Source organism: Heptranchias perlo, chromosome 3, assembly GCF_035084215.1.
Source record: "Heptranchias perlo isolate sHepPer1 chromosome 3, sHepPer1.hap1, whole genome shotgun sequence".
NCBI classification, from domain to species: Eukaryota; Metazoa; Chordata; class Chondrichthyes; order Hexanchiformes; family Hexanchidae; genus Heptranchias; species Heptranchias perlo.
In genome coordinates this window covers 26,291,810-26,315,275 of record NC_090327.1, presented here as the reverse complement: position 1 = coordinate 26,315,275, position 23,466 = coordinate 26,291,810, and the positions used below count along the sequence as shown (strand labels likewise).

The 23,466-nt window shown below is 44.4% G+C and overlaps 1 protein-coding gene across 3 annotated transcripts in view; it reads right to left on the bottom strand.

Moving 5' to 3' along the window:
* The window catches only part of col22a1 (collagen, type XXII, alpha 1), a 344,398-nt gene that overhangs the window by 282,701 nt on the left and 38,231 nt on the right, over nt 1-23,466 (bottom strand). For all 3 annotated transcript variants that reach the window (XR_010960277.1, XM_067978562.1, XM_067978572.1), the window contains exon 3: nt 13,392-13,958. Coding sequence is in view for 2 of the 3 variants with exons in the window: in XM_067978562.1 (XP_067834663.1) it covers nt 13,392-13,958 (567 nt within the window). In the remaining variant the exon portion in view is untranslated. The remainder of the gene's footprint in view (nt 1-13,391; nt 13,959-23,466) is intronic.

Here is a 23,466-nt window from a genome sequence, read left to right as displayed (position 1 = left end):
GTCCCACAGACTAGTCAAGCAACAGCCTGACAAAGCCATACTCACAGAATCATACCTTTCCCTGGGTATGTCCTGTCCCACCGGCAGGACAGACCCACCAGAGGTGGCGGTACAGTGATATACAGTCAGGAGGGAGTGGCCCTGGGAGTCCTCAACATTGACTCTGGACTCCATGAAATCTCATGGCATCAGGTCAAACATGGACAAGGATACCTCCTGCTGATTACCACCTACCGCCCTCCCTCAGCTGATGAATCAGTCCTCCTCCATGTTGAGCACCACTTGGAGGAAGCACTGAGGGTAGCAAGGGCACAGAATGTACTCTGGGTGGGGGACTTCAATGTCCATCACCAACAGTGGCTCGGTAGCACCACTACTGACCGAGCTGGCCGAGTTCTGAAGGACATAGCTGCTAGACTGGGCCTGCGGCAGGTGGTGAGCGAACCAACACGAGGGAAAAACTTACTTGACCTCGTTCTCACCAATCTACCTGTCGCAAATGCATCTGTCCATGACCGTATTGGTAGGAGTGATCACCGCACATTCCTCGTGGAGACGAAGTCCCGTCTTCACACTGACACCATCCAATGTGTTGTGTGGCATTATCAACGTGCTCAATGGAATAGATTCAGAACAGATCTAGCAGCTCAAAACTGGGCATCCATGAGGCGCTGTGGGCCATCAGCAGCAGCAGAATTGTATTCAAGCGCAATCTGTAACCTCATGGCCTGGCATATTCCTCACTCTCCCATTACCAACAAGCCAGGGGATCAACCCTGGTTCAATGAGGAGTGTAGAAGAGCATGCCAGGAGCAGCACCAGGCATACCTAAAAATGAGGTACCAACCTGGCGAAGTTACAACTCAGGACTACATGCATGCTAAACAGCGAAAGCAACATGCTATAGACAGAGCTAAGCGATTCCACAACCAACGGATCAGATCAAAGCTCTGCAGTCCTGCCACATCCAGTCGTGAATGGTGGTGGACAATTAAACAACTAACGGGAGGAGGCGGCTCTGTAAACATCCCATCCTCAATGATGGCAGAGTCCAGCACGTGAGTGCAAAAGACAAGGCTGAAGCATTTGCAACCATCTTCAGCCAGATGTGCCGAGTGGATGATCCATCTCGGCCTCCTCCCAATATCCCCATCATCACAGAAGCCAGTCTTCAGCCAATTCTATTCACTCCACGTGATATCAAGAAATGGCTGAGTACACTGGATACTGCAAAAGGTATGGGCCCCGACAACATCCTGGATGTAGTGCTGAAGACTTGTGCTCCAGAAATAGCTGCGGCTCTAGCCAAGCTGTTCCAGTTCAGCTACAACACTGGCATCTACCCGACAATGTGGAAAATTGTCCAGGTATGTCCTGTCCACAAAAAGCAGGACAAATCCAATCTGGCCAATTACCGCCCCATCGGTCTACTCTCAATCATCAGCAAAGTCATGGAAGGTGTCGTCGACAGTGCTATCAAGCGGCACTTACTCACCAATAACATGCTCAGTTTGGGTTCATCAGGGACCACTCAGCTCCAGACCTCATTACAGCCTTGGTCCAAACATGGACAAAAGAGCTTAATTCCAGAGGTGAGGTGAGAGTGACTGCCCTTCACATCAAGGCAGCATTTGACCGAGTGTGGCACCAAAGAACCCTGGTAAAATTGAAGTCAATGGGAATCAGGGGGAAAACTCTCCAGTGGCTGGAGTCATTCCTAGCACAAAGGAAGATGGTAGTGGTTGTTGGAGGCCAATCATCTCAGCCCCAGGACATTGCTGCAGGAGATCCTCAGCGCAGTGTCCTCGGCCCAACCATCTTCAGCTGCTTCATCAATGACCTTCCCTCCATCATAAGGTCAGAAATGGGGATGTTCACTGATGATTGCACAGTGTTCAGTTCCATTTGCAACCCCTCACATAATGAAGCAGTCCGTGCCCGCATGCAGCAAGACCTGGACAACATCCAGGCTTGGGCTGATAAGTGGCAAGTAACATTCGTGCCAGACAAGTGCCAGGCAATGACAATCTCCAACAAGAGAGTGTCTAACCACCTCCCCTTGACATTCAACGGCATTACCATCGCCGAATCCTCCACCATCAACATCCTGAGGGTCACCATTGACCAGAAACTTAACTGGACCAGCCATATAAATACTGTAGCTACAAGAGCAGGTCAGAGGCTGGGTATTCTGCAGCGAGTGACTAACCTCATGACTCCCCAATGCCTTTTCACCATATACAAGGCACAAGTCAGGAGTGTGATGGAATACTCTCCACTTGCCTGGATGAGTGCAGCTCCAACAACACTCAAGAAGCTCGACACCATCCAGGACAAGCAGCCCGCTTGATTAGCACCCCATCCACCACCCTAAACATTCACTCCCTTCACAACTGGCGCACAGTGGCTGCAGTGTGTACTATCCACAGTATGCACTGCAGCAACTCGTCAAGGCTTCTTCGACAGCACCTTCCAAACCCGCGACCCCAACACGGAGAAGGACAAGAGCAGCAGGCACATGGGAGCAACACCACCTGCACGTTCCCTTCTAAGTCACACACCATCCCGACTTGGAAACATATCACCATTCCTTTATCATCTCTTGGTCAAAATCCTGGAACTCCCTACCTAACAGCACTGTGGGAGAACCTTCACCACACGGACTGCAGCGGTTCAAGAAGGCGGCTCACCACCACCTTCTCAAGGTCAATTAGGGATGGGCAATAAATGCTGGCCTTGCCAGCGACACCCAAATCCCATGAACGAATAAAAAAAAACAGCGAATGTCAACAGATGATGCAGAGTTTCACAACTGAGCCCAATCCTATCACTGTCTCACTTCCACATACAAGCACTTTCTAACAGAGATCACTGCACAGTGGCCATGACTGGGATGGCTAGCTGATGTTTTTTTCCTCCCCTCCTCCCCCAGGATTACTGATGCCAGTTGTGGAATGCTGCCACTGCTTTCACTCAGATCAGTTAGCTCACTAAAGGCTAACAAGAACTTTCATTTATCTCTCCCTCTCTTCCTAGCAGCCCTTGCATAAAAGTACACCACAGAGCACTTTGCAAGGTGGAAAAAATGGATACCAAGCAGGAAAAGGGGAATTTGGGAGAAGGAGTGTGGGAGAGACCAAAAATATGGTCAGAGAAAGGGGAAGGGGTCTTTAAAGAGGCAGTCTTCAAAGAATGCAGTAAAGAAGATAGGAAAGGAAAATGATTTTGGAGAGAATTGCATCCTCTGACGGTAGAACAGGTGGGGCAGTTAAGAAGCAATAATCTGAAGTCAAAGGAGTAGAGAATTCAGGTACAGATGTCTGTAATGAAGTAATAGATTAGGGTTTTAGCAATGGAGGGCGAGAAATATGGGCATAAGCAGGCAACGTGTATCTTTGGAATTCTCTACCCCAGAGGGCTGTGGATGCTCAGTGCTTGAGTATATTCAAGACTGAGATCGATAGATTTTTGGGCACTAAGGGAAGCAAGGGATATGGGGATCGGGCAGGAAAGTAGAGTTGAGGCAAAAGATCAGCCATGACCTTATTGAATGGCGGAGCAGGCTCGAGGGGCCGTATGGCCCACTCCTGCTCCTATTTCTCATGTTCTTATGTTCTGCAGGAGGAAAAATGCAATCTTGACAACTGGATGTGGGGTAAAATGCTCAGCTCAGGATTGAAGAGGGTGCTGTTGTTGTGCAGCACAATATCCAATCTGAGGGAACAGCCCAAGTGGCTGATGCAGTCAGAGTCAAGGGCATGTAGGGATCAAACCTGATTCATGCAGCTCAAACTTACAAGCTGGTCTATTGGAGGAAGCACGTTTTTTTTTGAACAACAGGCAACCCAAAGACCCAGATTTATAACCTCCTGTTTGAGAGTCAAATGGCCATCTGCTTGATCTGTTTGGTTTCCTATTATAACTTCTGTAATGTACTGTAACACTTCTGATATACCATGACCTTTGATACAATACAAATTGCTTATGTCTCCTAACAGAGAAACTTACTGTTGCATTGAAACCATTCCAAGCATATCTTTTAGACATGACATCAAATGATTTCCGTTGAAGGGTCACTGTCTGACACTAACGTGATTGATTGGGTTGTCCCTCAGGGCTCTGCAATGGGATCATTACAGTTCCCACGTTATGTTAATGGCCAACAGAAAGTCTGTACCCACACAAAACTACTTTCATCTGCAAGCGATACAGTTCTTCCCCAATCATAAATCTAGAAAGATAATTTGAAAGGTTTTAACAGATTCAGAACATAAATCAAGAATGAGAAAAGGCCATTTGGCCAATTAAAGCTCCCCTGCCTTCTACCCCACCTCTTCCTGTTTAACATCCAGCCTCATTCTGAACATCACAAATAATTTTTAGTTTCTTAACGCCCTGCGGGTGAAAATGGTCTCCGGCTGTAGTTCCCTCTTTCTGTTCACTTTGATGGTTTCCTAACCCTCCCAGGCTGAGTCCAAATGCTTTGTCCCTTCCTAGCCAAAGTGCTATACTGTTTCTGCCTCTTCCTCCTCCAAATCCCACTGCTTTGCTGCAACTTATCCTAATACTCTTCTCCCTCTCCGATGCTGAGTGCCAATATGTGCTGATTTTACAAGTCTCAACCATCGTGGAATGGAAGTAGTAATTCAAAGTCATGTTCATTTTTACTTACCATCTAGATAAACAGACTGAAGTGTTTTTTGCAGGAAAAAAACAATTTTGAAGTTAAAGCGGGTAATTTTCACTTTCAGCAGGGTGGAAAACTGATTACATTGGAAAGGAAAATGGGTAGGCTGCATAAAGGGTGTATAATAATCCAGAGAACATGAGTCAAATACCACCATGGTAGTTTGAGTGTATGAATTCAGTTTAAAAAACAATCTGGAAATAAAAAGCTGGTATCAGTAAAAGTGACCATGAAGCTGTCAGATTGGTTTTTTTTTATATTCGTTCATGGGATGTGGGCATCGCTGGTGAGGCCAGCATTTATTGCCCATCCCTAATTGCCCTTGAGAAGGTGGTGGTGAGCCACCTTCTTGACCTGCTGCAGTCCGTGTGGTGAAGGTTCTCCCACAGTGCTGTTAGGAAGAGAGTTCCAGGATTTTGACCCAGCAAAAACGAAGGAACGGCGATATATTTCCGAGTCGGGATGGTGTGTGATTTGGAGGGTAACGTGCTGGTGGTGTTGTTCCCATGTGCCTGCTGCCCTTGTAGCTCTACGTGGTAGAGGTCGCAGGTTTGGGAGGTGCTGTCAAAGAAGCTTTGGCGAGGTGCTGCAGTACATCCTGTGGATGGTACCCACACTGCAGCCACGGTGCACCGGTGGTGAAGGAGTGAATGTTTAGGGTGGTAGATGGGGTGCCAATCAAGTGGGCTGCTTTGTCCTGGATGGTGTCGAGCTTCTTGAGTGTTGTTATAGCTGCACTCATCCAGGCAAGTGGAGAGTATTCCATTACACTCGTGACTTGTGCCTTGTAGATGGTAGAAAGGCTTTGGGGAGTCAGGAGGTGAGTCACTCGCCGCAGAATAACCAGCCTCTGACCTGCTCTTGTAGCTACAGTAGATGTTGCTGGTCCAGTTTAGTTTCTGGTCAATGGTGACCCCCAGGATGTTGATGGTGGGGGGGTTCAGCAATGGTAATGCCGAATGTCGTAAAAACCCAACTGATTCACTAATGTCCTTTAGGGAAGGAAACCAATCGTCCGTACCCAGTCTGGCCTAGATGTGACTCTATTCCCACACCAGTGTGGTTGACTCTTAAATGCTCTCTGAAATGGCCTAGCAAGCCACTCAGTTGTATCAGGGTAACTAGGGATGGTCAATAAATGCTGGCCTTGCCAGTGACACCGATCTCCCAAGAATTAATTTTAAAAAAGACAATTAGTATTGCATCTTTAGTAGATATTTTTGTATTCAAACGATCACAAGATAGTTATGGATGAGGAAGGTCATTTAGTGCATCTTGATTCATCTAGTCAGAAAGAATCTAAAGTCTTCACATTGCAGCATCCAACTGTTTCTTAAATGGTTACAGAACCTCTCATTTATACCTCCTTAAAACTCAAAAAGGTATAAATTAGAAATTCTGTAACCAAGGAAAATCTGCTGTATTGACTTCATGTTACCGTTTAACTTTTACTCTTAGTAAGCCTAGTTCACAGTTTATGATCTAATTCATACAGCCTCGTAGAATATTTATTTTTCCACTATCCAAAGACTAGAAAAACATAAGAGGGCTCATGACAATTCATTAACAAGGGTTCATGTTCAACCATGACAATGCTACATGACAGACACTGTGTATATAAAGTCACAATCTGCTTCATAGGAGTGAGAGTTTATTAATAGTGGTCTTTAGCATCGGTTTTGAGAGAAAAATTTGGAGTAAAGCCTAGAAAACATAACAGATGCATCCTTCAATTTAAGAATATGCATCAAAAGTATGTCCAAATGATTCCTATTGAAGCTTTTTAGATTAAATCTGGAAACTGAATTTGGCCTCATGTAGTTTCATGGATATTTGTCCCTTTAAGTAAAATGGTGGTATATATACAGAGAGAGACATGCCTCACTAAACATGGGCTGTCAGAACTAATGACTTTCCCTCCCTTACAGCCAGCAAAGATAGGTGCCAGGGGCTGAGGTCATTCGTTAATTTAATCCCTGCTAGTCTAGTAGAAGGTGGGGAGGGGGGGAGGGGGTGGTGTGCTGAGGGAAGAGTTTCAGTTGTAGTAAGTTTCCCACTGTTGTTAAAGCTGTATGTTGGGGAACAGAAAATACAAAACTAGAAAACTAAAATATCAATTCTGTTACTGTACAAAATTACTAATTTTTTCTAGATAAAAAGACTTGTGCCAAAGTACAGTAACCCTGGACTTGGCAATCTTTATGTTGTTAATGGCTGTCTGCACCAAACTCAGGCAGGCTCTGCTCACTAGTCGAGTGCTGAGTGCTGACAGTCTGGCGGCTGTCAGCAGTCAAAGGCACAGACGTTACTGAGCTGCACTGATTAGATTGGACAATGTTTCACTAGTGAACTCAAACTGTGTTGGTGCACGTGCGAGGATAAGTGCTGGTCACTGAGGTGAATAATGACCACAGATGAGTGACAAAGCTACATTCCAATTTATATTAGCCTAATATTTGGATATATAGGTAAAATCAATTATAAAGTTTAACAACTGTGAATTCTGTCAGATGCCTGGAGCTTTTTCAAAACCACTTAAAGTTCCCTGTTCAAACACCTGAAAGTTTGTTCCAAATGTTGTCTACCCTTCAGCTAAAACAAAACTGCCTATTTAGCTTTCCTTATCTTACATATCCCATAAAAACCTCATCATTCTGGAATTCAGTATACTGTACCAAATATATTGTACCCCTTCATTATCTTAAAAGCTTCTATCCAGTCTTCTTGTTTCAAGAGAGAAAGTCCCAGCATATACAATCAATCTTCATTGTTCAATCCTCTAAATTCTGGGATCAACACTGGACACAATAAAAACATAGAAACATAGAAAATAGGAGCAAGAGTAGGCCATTCGGCCCTTCGGGCCTGCTCCGCCATTCAAAATGATCATGGTTGATCATCTAACTCAGTACCCTGTTCCCGCTTTTTCCCCATATCCCTTGATCCCTTTAGCATTAAGAAATATACCTATCTCCTTCTTGAATACATCTAATGACTTGGCCTCCACTGCCTTCCGTGGTAGAGAATTCCACAGGTTCACCCCCCTCTGAGTGAAGAAATTTCTCCTCATCTTGGTTCTAAATGGCATACCCCATATCCTGAGACTGTGACCCTTGGTTCTGGACTCCCCAGCCATCGGGAACATCCTCCCTGCATCCAGTCTGTCTAGTCCTGTTAGAATTTTATATGTTTCGATGAGATTACCTCTCATTCTTCTAAACTCTAGTGAATATAGGCCTAGTTGACCCAATCTCTCTTCACACGTCAGTCCTGCCATCCCAGGAATCAGTCTGTTTTTTTTGGGGAGTGCAACGAAGGTTCACCAGACTGAACGAAGGTTCACCAGACTGAACAAAGGTTCACCAGACTGAAACCCTTGCATTTATATAGCACCTTTCACGGCCTTAGGGTGTCTCAAAGCAATTTACAGCCAATGAAGTATTTTTGAAGTGTTGTCACAATTGTAATGTAGGAAACGCGGCAGCCAATTTGCGCACAGCAAGGTCCCGCAAACAGCAACGTGATAAAGGACCAGATAATCTAATTAATGGTATTGATTGAGGGATGAATAATACTCACAAAAGTAATGATCTCACCAAGGTTGCATTTAATATTAAAATCATCCCTTAAGGATGAGTTCCCTAATAGCTTAATAAATTGCGAAAAGTGTCTGTATCAGAACTACAGGATTATCATCTCCAGCAAAAAAGGCAGCACCTGCTTCCAGACATCAGTCTGTGTTATTCTACTTTTAGCCACTAGAATAATAGAAATTACGGCACAGAAAGAGGCCATGCAGCCATTGTGAATGCACTGTGCAAGATCTTCAGCTGAATTAATCATATTTCTCTGCCCTTTCCCCATATTCTTTTTATCTTTACTTTTTCGACTATGCATCCAATTCCCTTTTAAATTATGTGACAGTCTTTGTCGCAATATCCACTTAAAATCATAGAATCATAGAAAGGTTACAGCATGGAATGAGGCCATTTGGCCTATCAAATGCGTGCCAGCTCTATGCAAGAGCAACCCAGCTAGTCCCACTCCCCTGCAATAGCCCCGTAGCTCTGCAATTTTTTTCATTTCAAGTACTTTTCCAGTTCCCTTTTGAAAGCCACGATCATGTCACCTTTGGTTCTTTTGCCAATCACCTTAAATCTATGTCCTCTAGCTCTTGACCCTTCCGCCAATGGGAACAGTTTCTCTATCTATTCTGTCTATACCCTTCATGATTTTGAATACTTCTATCAAATCTCCTCTCAACCTTCTCTGTTCCAGGGAGAACAACCCCAGCTTCTCCAGTCTATCCACGTAACTAAAGTCCCTCATCCCTGGAATCATTCTAGTAAATCTTTTCTGTACCCTCTCTAAGGCCTTCACATCTTTCCTAAAGTGCGGTGCCCAGAACTGGACACAATACTCCAGTTATGGTCGAACCAGTGTTTTATAAAGGTTCATTATGACTTCCTTGCTTTTATACTCGATGCCTCGATTTATAAAGCCCTACCTGCCCTACCACTTTCAACAATTTGTGCACATATACCCCCAGATCTCTCTGTTCCTGTACCCCTTTTAGAATTGTGCCCTCTAATTATAAGGTATTCCATGATCTAACAACTCTCTGTGTAAAGAAACTCTAACTTCGCCCTTTGTTCATCTAGATATAATCCTGAGTCTCTGCTCCCTCCTCGTGTTCATGGGAAGTGGATAGTTGGTTACCACTATGCTGAGCATTTCTTATCTGTATTCCGACCTATATATGGATGATTTGGTATTGGGCATAAGGAGCACAATCTTGAAATTTGCTGATGGCACAAACCGGTGAGGCAGACTGTAAAAGGCTTCAAGGGAACGTAGATAGGTTAGTGGAATGGGCAGACAGGTGGGCAACAGAATTGGCAATTTAATGTGGAGAAATATGATGTATACATTTTGTGAGGAAAACAAAGAATAAAACTTACATATTCAAAAGAAAGATGTAGAAAGGTGTGGTTGAACAAAGAAACAGAGGAGTTCAAATATTGAATTCCCTAAAAGTGTGAGTGCAGATAGATAAAGCCACAAAAAAGACCAATAGCATTTTGGATTTTATAAATAGGGACATTGAGTAAAAGATAAAGGTGACGATAAAAGCAATGGTTAGGCTACGGTTAGAGGCACGCAGTTTTGGTAACTCCATTATGGAAAGACATTAAAGCCGTAGAAAGCATGCAGCGTAGATTCACCAGGATGACATAAGAGTTGGGAAACGTTAGCCAATTCCCAATCTAATTCAAGACTGTGATGGAACACTCATCACTCATCTGGATGGGTGCAACAGCGACAACACTCAAGAAGCTCAACATCATCCAGGACAGAGCAGTTTGCTTGATTGGTGCCCCTGCCACCATACTCAATATCCATTCCCTCCACCACCGGGGCACATGTAGATGCAGTATGTACAATCTATAGGTTTCACTACAGCAACTCACCAAGGTTACTTTAACAGCACCTTGCTCCCCTGTGACCTCTACCATCAAAAAGAACAAAAGCAGCAATGTTGTAGGAACACCATCATCATCCTGATTTAGATGTACATCGTCGTTCCTTCAATATCGCTCGGTCCCTACCTAACACCATTGTGGGAGCAGCATAATCGCAAGGACTGCTCAGTTCAAGGTGAAAGTACACCACCACCTTCTCATGGCCACTAAGATGGGCAAGAATTATGGCCTTGCCCGTGTCACCCACATCCCAAGAACAAGTTAAAAAAAAACTACAAGTATGAAGAGAGACTTAAAAAACGGGTGCTATTTCCACTGGAACAGGAATATTAAGAAGAAATTCAATGGAGGTCTTTAAAATTATGAAGAGTTTTGACAATGTGAATATGGAAAGACTATTTCCTCTGGTTGAGGAGTCAGTGATGAGGGGTCATCAATTTAAAATTATCACTAAGTGAATGAGGAGAGGAGTTAAGAAAAATGTCTTTACACAGAGAGTCGTTGGAGCATGCAATGCTTTGCCACAGAGAGTGGTTGAGGCAGAGACCATTTCATCTTTTAAGGGAAAACTGGATAAATATTTGAAGCAGAAAAACATACTGGGCTATGGGGAGAGCATGGGCAGTAGGATTGGTTTTGGATTGTTCTCGCAAAGAACCAGCGCATGATGGACCAAATGATGTAAACGTTTCTGCTTCTATTTCCTACTCATAGTGCAATTGAATGAGTTTATGATGTCATAGAAATCCTATGGAAAAGGCCTTCGCCCAGGCAGCTCCAGACCAGCAATTCTGAAGCATAAAACAAAGCCATGAGATACCTGATAGATGCTGATCAGTGTCCAGTTACCTCCTTTTATTATGCTTAGTATTAAGGGACAATTTAGCAGAATGTACTTCACCCTTTAAATATTATAGTGTTCAGGGATTGTCTAAATTTATACAACACCAGGACAGTGACACAGTGCAGAACTAATGGGTACGGTGGCTTGTGTTGGATTGGTACCAAAGATTCACTTTCTAGCCTTTTTATTGTATCTCCTTCTGATCAGCACTAAGCGTTCAGAACACTCATGGTCCAAGTTCTAAAATAATTAAAGGGGCACAGCCTTGATCAAAATACACTTGGCAAGCCTGTTTTCTTCCTTTGCCAAATACCCGATAAATGAAGCAATCCACATAAAACTATTGGATTGTGAGAATGTCACACTCCATGCACCTGACATCACTGAGTCAAAAATGATTCATGGCTGGCCTGCCTCTGCTATTGCCTTGGAAATGAAGATGGTGCCCTTTAATTACTTGTTTCAAGTCATTTACTAGTTTCATGAATAATTAGATGTTTTCATCCAGTGAAAATGGAAAGAACTGTCATTAGTTATCCTTTGATTGTGCAGCACTTAAAATAAATCATGGGCAGAAATATTTCAGGTCACTTCACTTATTCCTGGGCTAGACACGACGAGACTTCTTCTTTTGGTAACTGGCTAGCACGGTGGCTTAGGCGCACTATATACTATCGCCCCTGGAGCCTGAATCTGAGCCCCAGCCAAGCACTATGGCATGAAAATCACGGGGGTTAATTAATATGGGGCTTCTCCCGCTTCGTGCTATAGCTTTGGTGGAAGCTCGGCGAGAAACCCTGTTTGCTCATGTAGAAGTGGGGTTTCCCCTTCTGATCTGTAGGCGAAGTGACAGCGGTGGAGCAGGAGAAGCCCCAACGAAGTTTCCTGCACAAGTCCCTGCCCACTTTAAGGATCCTAGGAAAATGGGTGCCAGCACAAACCTTAAGTTGCAATTTCTTAACTCAGGGGAACAAGATCTGTTCCAACATGAAAAACAAGACCAAACTTATTTTTTTTTATCTATGTGTGTTTTTAAGCGTTGCTGACGAAAATTACAGAACAGCATCTTCAAAGTCCTGCAAACCAGCTTCTTTCCCACAAGTGGTCCATTGTCATCAAATAATAGTGTAAAAAAAAATCTCTGATCTGTGAATTGCAACAGGCTTTGTTTCGGGCGAGGGGGAGTAGTGGGATTGTACTGCACATCTCTGAACGTGGCCACACTACGCTGAGTGCGCTCAAACTTGTCTGATCTCGGAAGTTAAGCAGAGACAGGCCTGGTTAGTTACTTCGATGGGTGACCGCCTGGGAATACCAGGTGGAGTAGGCTTTATGGGAAAAGAGCAGGGGAATGGGACTAACTGGATTGCTCTTACAAAGACCCGGCACAGTCTTGATGGGCTGAATGGCCTCCTTCTATGCTGTAACCATTCTATGATTCTAGGTTAACAGCAAGTGCACACACAGACAGAAACACAAATCCACAGGTCTTGCTGCTGAGTTGGGAATTTTGCTAGCTTATGTTTTCTGATTACGAATGCTGATTTAAGTAGCAGACTTTCTAAAGGAACACATGAGGGGATTTTGAACTGCTCGCCCTACAATCCTCACCTGAAAAATGGACGACCGGCAAAGGAAAATCTGGTGGGGACCTTGGACGTCCAATTTATGGACCAATTCAATATTCGGGCAGGCTTTTAAATGGGTGTCCAACACACCCGCCTAAAACAAGAAGCCTATTTAAATATGCAAATGCCAGTTTTGCAATTTTCATGGAGGAACTGGGCAGAACAGTTTTTCCAGGCGTCAAGCGGCCCAACCAGAGATCCTTAAAGGCACCACTGGAGGTTGCTCAGAAAAGGTGAGCTTTTACATTTGTTAAATTTTTTGTAGGGCCAGGAGGAGCATTCTTCCGGCTCATTACCATCCTCCAGAATCCACGACCCCCCCACTACCCCCAGCCCGCAACAGGCCTAACCTGCCAGCTGGAAGCTGTCCGATTTTCTGTCACACCAAACTGGCGAGCTGCAGTGAAGCACCTGTTTGGCATCAGCAGCTCACCGGTAAGACTTAAATGAGGCTCGCACCTGAAAACGGGCCATCGATATCGCACCTGCTTTTGGACCTGACTTGATACTCTTCGCCAAGGATAACCATTGCTTGTTCAATCACATATACTTCTCTGCCTCAGGCAAGCTGACTTAGTTACTTTAAATCATGGATGATTGCAGTTACATGCATTTAAAAGATGAATGATCAAAAGTTCACAGACACACGAAGCCCTTCACGTTAAAGAATTTATATGCTTTTCCAAAACCTTCAGGTAACATCTTCTTACCCGATGTACTTCACCCCATAACAAACTATAAGTACTTACTTTGACACAGTCTTTGTCGCAGTATTCCTCGGACCCTGTCTATGGCATTGAAATCAGTAACGTGGAACATGTGAGCCGATTTGGGTTCTGAGGCGATCTCCTCCAGTTCTTCCTTCAGGGCGTCACCAACACCCACGGCAAAAAGCCTGATACCAGCAGAATGAGCCAAGGTGGCATTCGGCAACACTTCATCCTGGCTTCTGCCATCTGTCAAGAGGATTGCCACTTTTTGAACATTCGGATCATTGGGTCTTGCGCCCGCCTGTTGCGAGAAGCTATTCAAAGTGATATAGCCAATGGCCTCCCCGGTTACGGTGTTCCCACGGCGGTACCTGATGCTTGCCGCAGCCTGTTTAATATCTTCTATGATCTGGTAAGCGCCTAAGTTGAATTCTGTGTGTGGCTTGTCACTGTAGCTTACGACCCCTACCCTGGTCTTATCTGGACCGATATCGAACGTTTCCACCAAGTTGGCGACCCACTGCCTGACCTTTTCAAAGTTCTCCTTGCCCACGCTGTAGGACGTGTCCAACAGAAAGACCAGGTCATAGTGGACGTTCTTGCAGCCTGTGAAGGAAGCAGAGTCAGCAGGTAATACATGGTACACATTGAAAAACATCAGCACTGCTCCCCAAAGCATTTCACTGCAACATGCTGCCTCTCGAAACAGTGGATGCCAGAAAGATAAAGGAAAGCCCGGCTCTTTCACTTAGTTCCTTTGTGCTCCTTTTGAGAGGAGATCCACTTGAAGTGATGTACGACACAATTGAAAGCTGTTATTATGCGCAGTTCCAGCCTCCTTCTACAGTTTGCTAAAGCCTGCCCTCATCAGACTGAATGCATTAAAGGAAGTTGTTTTCTTATTAATTCCCAATTGAAAAAGAGCTTCCACCAGTGGCTTTCAAAGTGTATTCTACCTTTAAATTTATATTACTTATATTAAATTTATATTACTTATATTACAGTTAAAAGTAAAGATTTCAATTGAAAATGAAGATGTGTGCTCTGTTTTTAAATAACAGCGCTTTGAGTGAATGTTTTTACATCACATTTGTGGATTTATTGTAGATAATTTACTCCCAATGGTTTTGTTTTAGTGTAGATTTTTTTTTGTCGTGCAGCGTGAGACTCCAAGCCAAGCTGCACGACCCATTAATGGGGAACACGGTATTGCATTCCCTTTCCCTTCCTCAGCTATTGATAACCATTTTCCTTTGACTAAACTCCAGCATATATGTTTGGGACACTTTGTCAAACCATGCAGTCCATACGTCACAAAACACTGTACTTTTGCTCCAAGGCAAGTATAAAATTTGCATTTATATAACCCCTTTCATGACCTCAGGACGTTCCAAAGTGCTTCACAGTCAATGAAGTGCTTTTTGAAATGTGGTCACTGTTGTAATGTGGGGAAATGCAGCAACCAATTTGTGCACAGCAAGGTTCCACAAACAGTATTAAAATTAATCAGTGAATAAACTGTTCTAGGGGTGTCGGTTGAGGGAACTCCCCTGCTCTTGTTCAAATAGTACCATGGAAATTTTTACATCCACCTGAGAGAGCAGACAGGTTTCTGTTTAACGTCTCATCCAAAATCACCTCTGATAGTACAGCACTCCTCAGTACTGCGTTGAACTGTCAGCTGAGATTATGTGCTCGATCACAAGAGTGTAATTTTTCCCCAAGTTTTCTCTCTTCCTCTCCTGAAGATGCTGATTCCTCATATTTGAGCCTGGATGGTCAACACCATGGGTGGATTATAAGACAATCTTGTCTTCACCCAAAGTGCATTTTACAGCAGAAAGCTTTGGATAGTGTTGAGAAGCTGGAACCCTGGTTGATTTTTCTTTCTCTAGTTCAAGGGAACTAAGGATGATTTCAACACTTCTACTGCCACCCTAGCTGAGGTCAGCACAGACTGGGATTGAATCCAAGACCTTCCTGATTTGTACAGCTCAGTACCACATTGAACAGTGTGTCTACCAAGAAAGTCAATGGGGGAGCTTTACTTTTCAACGTGTCTACAGCTGGATAGTAAATAGGAGTGCTGGTGATTGATGTGGGTAATCCTCCAGCCTATCTGCACTTGCTTGGTGACTTTTTCATTGAATCCACACATAACTTTCTGTGTGTTTCTGATGCTGCAGGTTAACCAAAGCCTGTAATCATGTACATTTTTGTAGAAATATACCACGGTTTACAAAGTGTTAAAATATGCAAGAGTGGTGACATGAATTGAAATGCAGCCACAAATTGTTTCTATAAAGATAATCCACCCACACCACATTTTTAAACATTAGTCCCTTTCTTAAAAGAATCAAGCCCCAACCGGTACTGATTTTTTAAAACTGATCAGCATTCAGAGCTGGGAATAGGATTGCCAATCCTCCAGGATTGCCCTGGAGTCTCCAAGGATTAAAGATTAATCTCCAGGACAACGCTGCGAGCAATCCAGGAGAAAAATTATGGGGGCATTAAAAGTTGTGCTTTTTAAAATTTTTGTTGAACATTTTAGTTTATTAGTTATTAGGACATGGAAAGAAAGGCCGTGTGACTGACAGTCGAGAATCATCCAATCGGGTAATGAAGAGTCTATTCCCTTTCTAATTGGTGTGGAATGGCAGTGCGCCACAAGTATGGGCGTGTTGGGAGACCAATGGCAGGAGTGTGGGGGGCAGGGCAGTTGGAGGCAGGAGGTCATGTGATGAAACCTCCAGGAATATGTCCAACCAGAGTTGGCAACCCTAACTGGGAAGCATGCCAATCTGCTGCTGAACATAATAAGACCTAGCCCATGACAGACATGACCTGGATGTTTTTTTTCCAGAAAGCAGGTGATTTTTTTTTGAGAAACCAATGTGAACGTCTGACACCAAAGTTGAAAAGAGTAGAAAAAAAGATCCTGACTTTATTTGCCAGCCGCAGATATGAGCATTACTAGCAACTGGTGAGGGTGTAATGGAAAGGATGAGCATTTATGGACCTAAAAGTCTTTTTTCATCTCTCTTTTCATTAGGTAGTGTAAATCAGGAAGTAGTGAATGTGCTATGGGCAATCTGGATTATAAAGGTGGAAAATAAGCGATAGGAATGTTGGTCAGTGATCAGGGTAGAAATTTGGGTGCGCCCATTTTTGGGCTCTTGGGGGCGCATGGTGCGATCCCTGCACCTGAATGGTGAGGCCCGAGGTGCCTCTGATATTGGACCTCGGGGCTCACTAACATCAAGCCGGCGTGACGCAATGAACAAGCTGGCGAAGAGCCAATGAAGATCCGCCGCTGCTCCTGTCGCAGAGGCCCTCGGGTAAATGAGGGCCAGGGAGGGAGAATCAGAGGCTGAAGGAGAAACAGAGACCAGGCTGGGTGGGATATCAGAGGCTCCGTTGGGGGGAGCAGCGCGATTGGGGGAGGAGGGAGTAGCATCAATGGTGGGGGGGGCGGAGGAGCGGCAGCCTACGACCTTCAAATGTGGGGTCGGGAGGAGCACTCCATTCCTCTATGGAGGGTGGAAGAAATAAGCGCCCTCAGCTGAGAAGGCTAAGGAGCTCGGGCATCTACTTGGCTGTATCACTGTAATACAGCATGCCATCTAAGGCTCACACAGCACTTGTGCCATGTGTGGAGCTGACTGTTGAATAGACCAATGCCTGATCTGCTTTGAGATATTTTTTGACATCACCCTCTCATCCTTATCAAAATGCTGCCAAAACCATGGTAAAGCTGGAAGTGAGTCAACCAAAATCCCTCACTTTATATCAGAAATTTACTGAGGCAGTCACAGCATCATTAAATAACACATCAGTAATAAGTGGAGCAGAAGCTGGGTGGACAAAGTTGAAAGAGGCTGTATACAAAATCTCAGCCCAAACCATAGGCCTTTGACAGTTTAAGCAGGAAGACATCGTGGAAGCTCCTAGCTGATTTTGGCTGTGCTGACAAGTTTGTCAATGTGATTCAAAGCTGCATGATGGGATGTCAGGGAGAGAGATTATTAATGTGGCAATATCTGATGTGTTCTCTACTACCAGTGGAGTCAAGCAGCAATGTATTTCGGCACCCACCTTACTTGGCACGTTCTTCTCTGCCATGCTGAAGGAAGTCATATCAGAAACCTGGGATTGAGCATGTAACCAGTTCATAACAGCTGGAAAGCTCTTTTGACTTATTCAGACTACAAACAAAGAGCAAGATTAAACAAGTCATCATTCATGCAATGCTTTTCACTGATGATTGCTCTCTGTTGGACTACACATTGGAGGATCTCCAGACCATTACCAACTATTCTGCATCGATGGCCAAAAGCCACAGGCTATCCATCGGTCTGAAGAAGGCTAAATTTATGTTCCAGCTGGCACTTTGCTCTTAGTAAATACCACCATTGCTGTTCATTGAATGAACACAGCTGAGTTCAGTCGATCAATTGACCTGCCTATGCAGCACCCTGTTATTAGACACATCTCTGGACAAAGAGGTATTTCAGTAAGAGAATAAGACCTGCTCAGTTTTTGTCTGTTTGCAAACATATATATAGGATGGACATGGACTGAAAATGAAGCCCAAGATTAAGGTGTATAAAGCAATGATCCACAGCTATGAGGTTCGGACAGTCTATATACACAAAATCAAAGACCTTGAAAATGTATACATCCGCAGCCTCAGCACAGGAGCATCAGATGGAAAGAAAGAAAGAACTTGCATTTATGTAGTGCCTTTCATGACCTCAGGACGTCCCAAAGTGCTTTACAGTCAATGAAGTACTTTTGAAGTGTAGTCACTGTTGTAATGCAGGAAAAGCGGCAACCAACTAGCACACAGCAAGGTCCCACAATCAGCAATGTGATCATGACCAATGTGACATGCTTTAGTGATGTTGGTTGAGGGATAAATATTGGCCAAGACACCGGATCGTTTACGTCCACCTGAGAGAGCTGACATGTTTGGTTTAACATCTCATCCAAAAGACAGCACCTCCGACAGTGCAGCACTCCCTCAGTACACGGGGGTGTCAGCCTGGATTATGTGCTCAAGTCTCTGGAATTGGACTTGAACCCACAACCTTCTGATTCAGAGGAAAGAGTATTACCGATTGATAACAAGACAGCATTCGAAGCACTGAGATCCTGGCTCATGCTAGCTGTCAGGAATTAAGGCCACAGTGATCAAGGGTCAGCTGAGATACACTGGGCACATCTTAAAGACATGTAAGGGCAAGATGACCAAGATTGTATTCTGCTCCAAACTAAAAGAGGACAAACATTCCCAGTTCAAACATTGTAACAATATATTGAAAAGTAACCACAGAACTGTGACGTCAGTACAGAATCTTGGGAACAGCAGACGACAATGGGTGGTAGAATCCATTGAAACTGATGCCTCTTTGAGGGACATAGGTAGAAATTAGTCTTGGCCTGTTTTTGGGCTTCGTGAGTAGTGCACACTGAACCAAGAGACCCGAGGATTGCTGGAAATTGATTGTTGTCCCTCATCTATGCATTTGGGGCGAGCTGCTGGCAACTGCCGAGCCTCCACAGGCAGCTCACCATATGGGAAAAGCCAATTTCCGGCTGCCTGCCTCACCAGCAGCAGCCCTCAGGTAAGTTCCTGCTGGGGGGTGTTGGAGCAGGCCATAGGGGAGGGGGGGTAGCGCGATCGCTAGGACTGTGGAGCCAGGTGCCCAGGGTCCGCCGAAGAATCCTGAGCACGATGGACCCAGCGCCTGCGCCACTCATCGGTAACTAATTTTGTAAAGGGGCCCTTAAACAGGCGTGGGCCCCACATTAACGTATCCAAGGGGACTAATGCCTGTTTTAGATGGCCGCCCGGGATGCCAATAAATGAGCCCCACGAATTTAGCAGTGGGCTCAACGCCTGGGCAGAATGGGCGCAGGCCATCCCATTGCTAAATTGGTACACTTCGCATTTGTTTTATGCCCAAAAGACAGGCGCTCCTCATACCAATTTCTATCATATTCAAGCTGCACTGATGAAAGGGAGAAGTAGAAATGAAAGCTGGCAGCCAGACTTTGAATTCACTCTTACTAAATGTGATCACATCTGCTGTTCATGTTTCGGCCTAGTGAGTGATAAAAGAGCATGCGGGAGGAGACACTCCACCACAACAACCCAGGCTCTGACCCCGTTGGGATGTCAACATTGTTCTGTCAAACAGCCAGGCAGGGGTGTCGTAACTGGTCTCAGTGACAACTGTCCGAGAGAGTGGATAGATCGGCCAGCTTCTCATTTCTATTCAGTAACCTACACTGGGAAGTGCATTAATGTGGTGGTCAAGGTGGGACAGGATCTGGCTCAGGTTTTCCCCTACAGGTTATGAGGTTTGGCCAGTGTCTGTGGAACAGAATCCAGCAGGAGTCAAATCTTCAAATGAGGAAGGGAGAGAAAATTAGTTGGAGGGGAAATCAGTAAATGAAAGGAAACAAAAGTTTTTTCATGAGCATGACTTTTCTATTTAGATTATTTTAAAACAAAAGAAATAAAAATAGCAGCGACGAGGCAATTATAGATTCAGAGCATCTGGATTGCAGTAACTTCAGATGTGAAGATAAATTTATGCCGGTGAAAGGGTTCACAGAGCAACTGTCATCTCATTAGTTAAATGAAAAAAGATGCTTGCAGGAAAACAGAAGCATGTATTTCAGATCCCAGTTTTGTGACATTTTGTAAAAAAATATATACGATTATTAAAAGAGCTCAATTTAATATATCACCCCCTCCAGGATCCTCACCTCTCGTGATTTATGATGAAATATATGAGGGTATATGGACCTCAATACGCCTGTATTACATGCATTAAATGGACACATTGAGGGCAAATTTCAGGATCTAATGTCCCACCCCCCAAGATGGCTGAAAGACATCCAAGCCATTATTGGGTCGGGCCGTTTTTCAGGTATCCTGTGGAGCCACCTAAAACAGGCGTATGCTAATCAGGAACCTAATGCTTGTTTTAGGAACCCTTTTGGAATTTGAGTTGCTCTCCATGGAGCAGGGACCTAGCCTGCTCTACTCAGGTTTGGCTGGCGTGTATGAGGCCTAGCAAACAGCCGTCGCCAAAAAGTTAAGTAATAAAAAAAAATTAATGTTTGATATGGAGCCAGAAGGAGCAGAAGTCCTGAGGGCTGCTGCCAACCCGCGATCAACCTGCTCCTACTCCCCACTCCCAGCACTTACCTGAGGGCCACTGCCAGTGATGCAAAATTGGATCTCCAGACATGGGCGAGCTGCCTCTGAAGGCATGCCAGCCGTTCACCTGAAATATTAAGATGACGCCCGAAGACCAATTTCAGGTGGTCCTCGGGTTGGCCTCTCCTGAAGCGTGCAATGCGTGAGGCACCTGGTTCGCGTCCGAAAATGGGCGGCGAACCATTTTATCCCCCTTGGTGTTGTAGGTGCCAGTTGTTCTGCGGTACTGACCTCATTCTGAGAGACTAGACACAGAATGTTAGCATACTATTTGTCGCAACTGTAGTAAACTTACAGCTGCCTTTTGATGAGATCAGCCAACGCAACACAGGCCGGGATTCGAACCCAGGGTCTTCCAGGTCTGTACTACTCAGTACCAAATTGGGCAATGGATTTTCCAACTATGCCATGAAGGTAGAGCTAATAGTTTGATTTCTGATCAAGGAGTGGATCGCCTATGGTCTCATCTGATCTTGAAATCAACGCAATGACCCACAGTGCAGACACTAAGATTGAAAAGAGTGAGAAGCGAAGACAAGGTAAATCTAGAAGCAGTGATTTAGTGATGCAAGCTTAGACCGACAAGGAAAAGAGAAATGGTCGACTAAAATGGGAGTCTGCGGTCACTACAATAGTTTGCTTCTGAGTTGCTGGATACAGACAGTTGCCCACAGTGGGCCGTAGGAAAGATTTGCAGAGTGGAGGTAAAGTGCTTCTGCAATGGAAGGGCAAAATCAGAGAGCATGTCAACCTGCTCTTGTGCATCTCTTAGCAGTCAATGCAAGTATGTTATCAACTAAATGACCCCTCCACACCCCCTAGTTCAAGACCAGAAGAATTTTTTAAGAGCTACTATTAAGCTAAACCGTTATATTTATGCTAGGAACACAAGAGGTGCTGCAACTGCAAGACTATGTTCTGTGTCAATTTCAAAAGTCTGCCAGCAGCAAAGCTTTACACGTTGCATCTCCTACCCATGAATCTGTCCTTCAGACGGTATCATTATCTGCATCACAGTTAATTTATATGCAGAAGGAAGACTGTAAAGATAAACGTTATGAATGCACACTCCTGGGGCACAGCCTCAAGCACCAGAAATGCATTTAAGGAATTTGGATGTGTGACCCGACAAATTTCCATCCACTGGAATCATGGGAGCAGGTGTGCAAATTCCTGAGAGGGAAGATTCCGCAATTTCACAAGGAAGCCAAGCTCACAGGGAGCACAGATCAGAGACAGGGCTGCAACACTATCCCCAATTCTCTGACCTGTGTTCCCTCCACGGGCAGCTTCCCATTGGGTGGATGAGAGCATAGAATAACCCCTGATAAGTGATCCCTGAAAGTCCCTCTCTCTCCAGAAACCCAACTGCTTTCTCTGTATATACAAACCTATGTTAATGGCCTTCCCTGCTAACTTAATACACACAAGGGATATGGAACATTAGCCGTGATTATGTGATCATGTGCTAATGTGATTATGGAATGGAATTTCTGACTTACAGGCAAGAGTGCTATAAAAGGCTAATGGAATGTTGGCCTTTATCTCAAGGAGATTGGAATTCAAAAGTGAGGAAGTGATGCTTCAGTTGTACAGAGCCTTGGTCAGACCCCATCTGGAATATTGTGTTCAGTTTTTGGGCACCGCACCTCAGAAAATATACATTGGTCTTGGAGTGATTATGGTGCAGATCATCACAATGATACCAGTGCTCAGATGGTTAAATTCTGAGCACATGTTGCATAAACTTGGCTTGTATTCCTTTGAATTTATAAGGTTGAAGGGACTTCTAATTGAGGTGTTCAAAATAATAAATGGAGTTGATCAGGTAGATTCAGAGAAGCTATTTCCTCTGGTGGGGGAAATCCAGACCAAGGGGGCATAATCTTAAAATTAGAGCTAGGCCATTTAGGAGTGAAATCAGGAAGCATTTTTTTACATAAAGGGTGGTGGAAATCTGGAACTCTCTACCCAAAAGGCTGTGAATGCTGGGTGAATACAAATCTTCAAGACTGAGATCAATAGATTTTCATATCTATAGATTTTGATAGTAAGGGTTTCAAGGGTATGAGGCAAAGGCGGGTAAATGGAGTTGAGGTACAGATCAGCCATGATCTAATACAATGGTGGAAAAAGCTTGAGGGACCAATGGCTTACTCCTGTTCCTTGTTCCTAATTAGAACCAAGGTGACACTGTAGCTTTTTAACTTGTGTTCTTGGTATTGGAACATTTCGCCATAGTGTGAAAGTTGTCTAGAACGGCTTTGTCATTTCCCTTCACAACCTTGAAAACTTCAATTAGGGCACCTTGAAGTACCTTTTTCTAAAAGAAATAAATCCCACTTGCTTAACCTTTCCTCATAGATTACCTATTACTTGCTGAGCTAAGGTTTTTGGAGTAATGCATTAGGTCATGGAAAATCTTCGACTAGGTGATTGGCAGCCCAGCGTTATTTTTTCTTGGTCTTTCTGTACTCCTAAAAAACAGATGGAGTATTGTAGCAGCCGTCTTTGACTTTGATTGATGTTAAATGACACTGTCCTAAGCCTAAGGCTTCAACTTTGAACTTATCCCCTGTTGAGTATGCTCGAAACTGGCAATGAAAAACTGGTCTTTGCATTGAGCAGGGATCTGTAAAAAAGCTTAAAGAACAATTGTTTTACTGTGTTGATTATCCCTAATGGTGGTGTTATTCTCTGTAACTTCCTCCAGCCCTACAACCCTCTGAGATCTCTGCACTCCTCCAATTCTGGCCTCTTGCGCACCCCCGATTTTCATAGCTCCACCATTGGTGGCAGTGCCTTCAGCTGCCTAGGCCCTAAGTTCTGAAATTCCCTCCCTAAACCTCTCCGCCTCTCTACCTCTCTCTCTTGCTC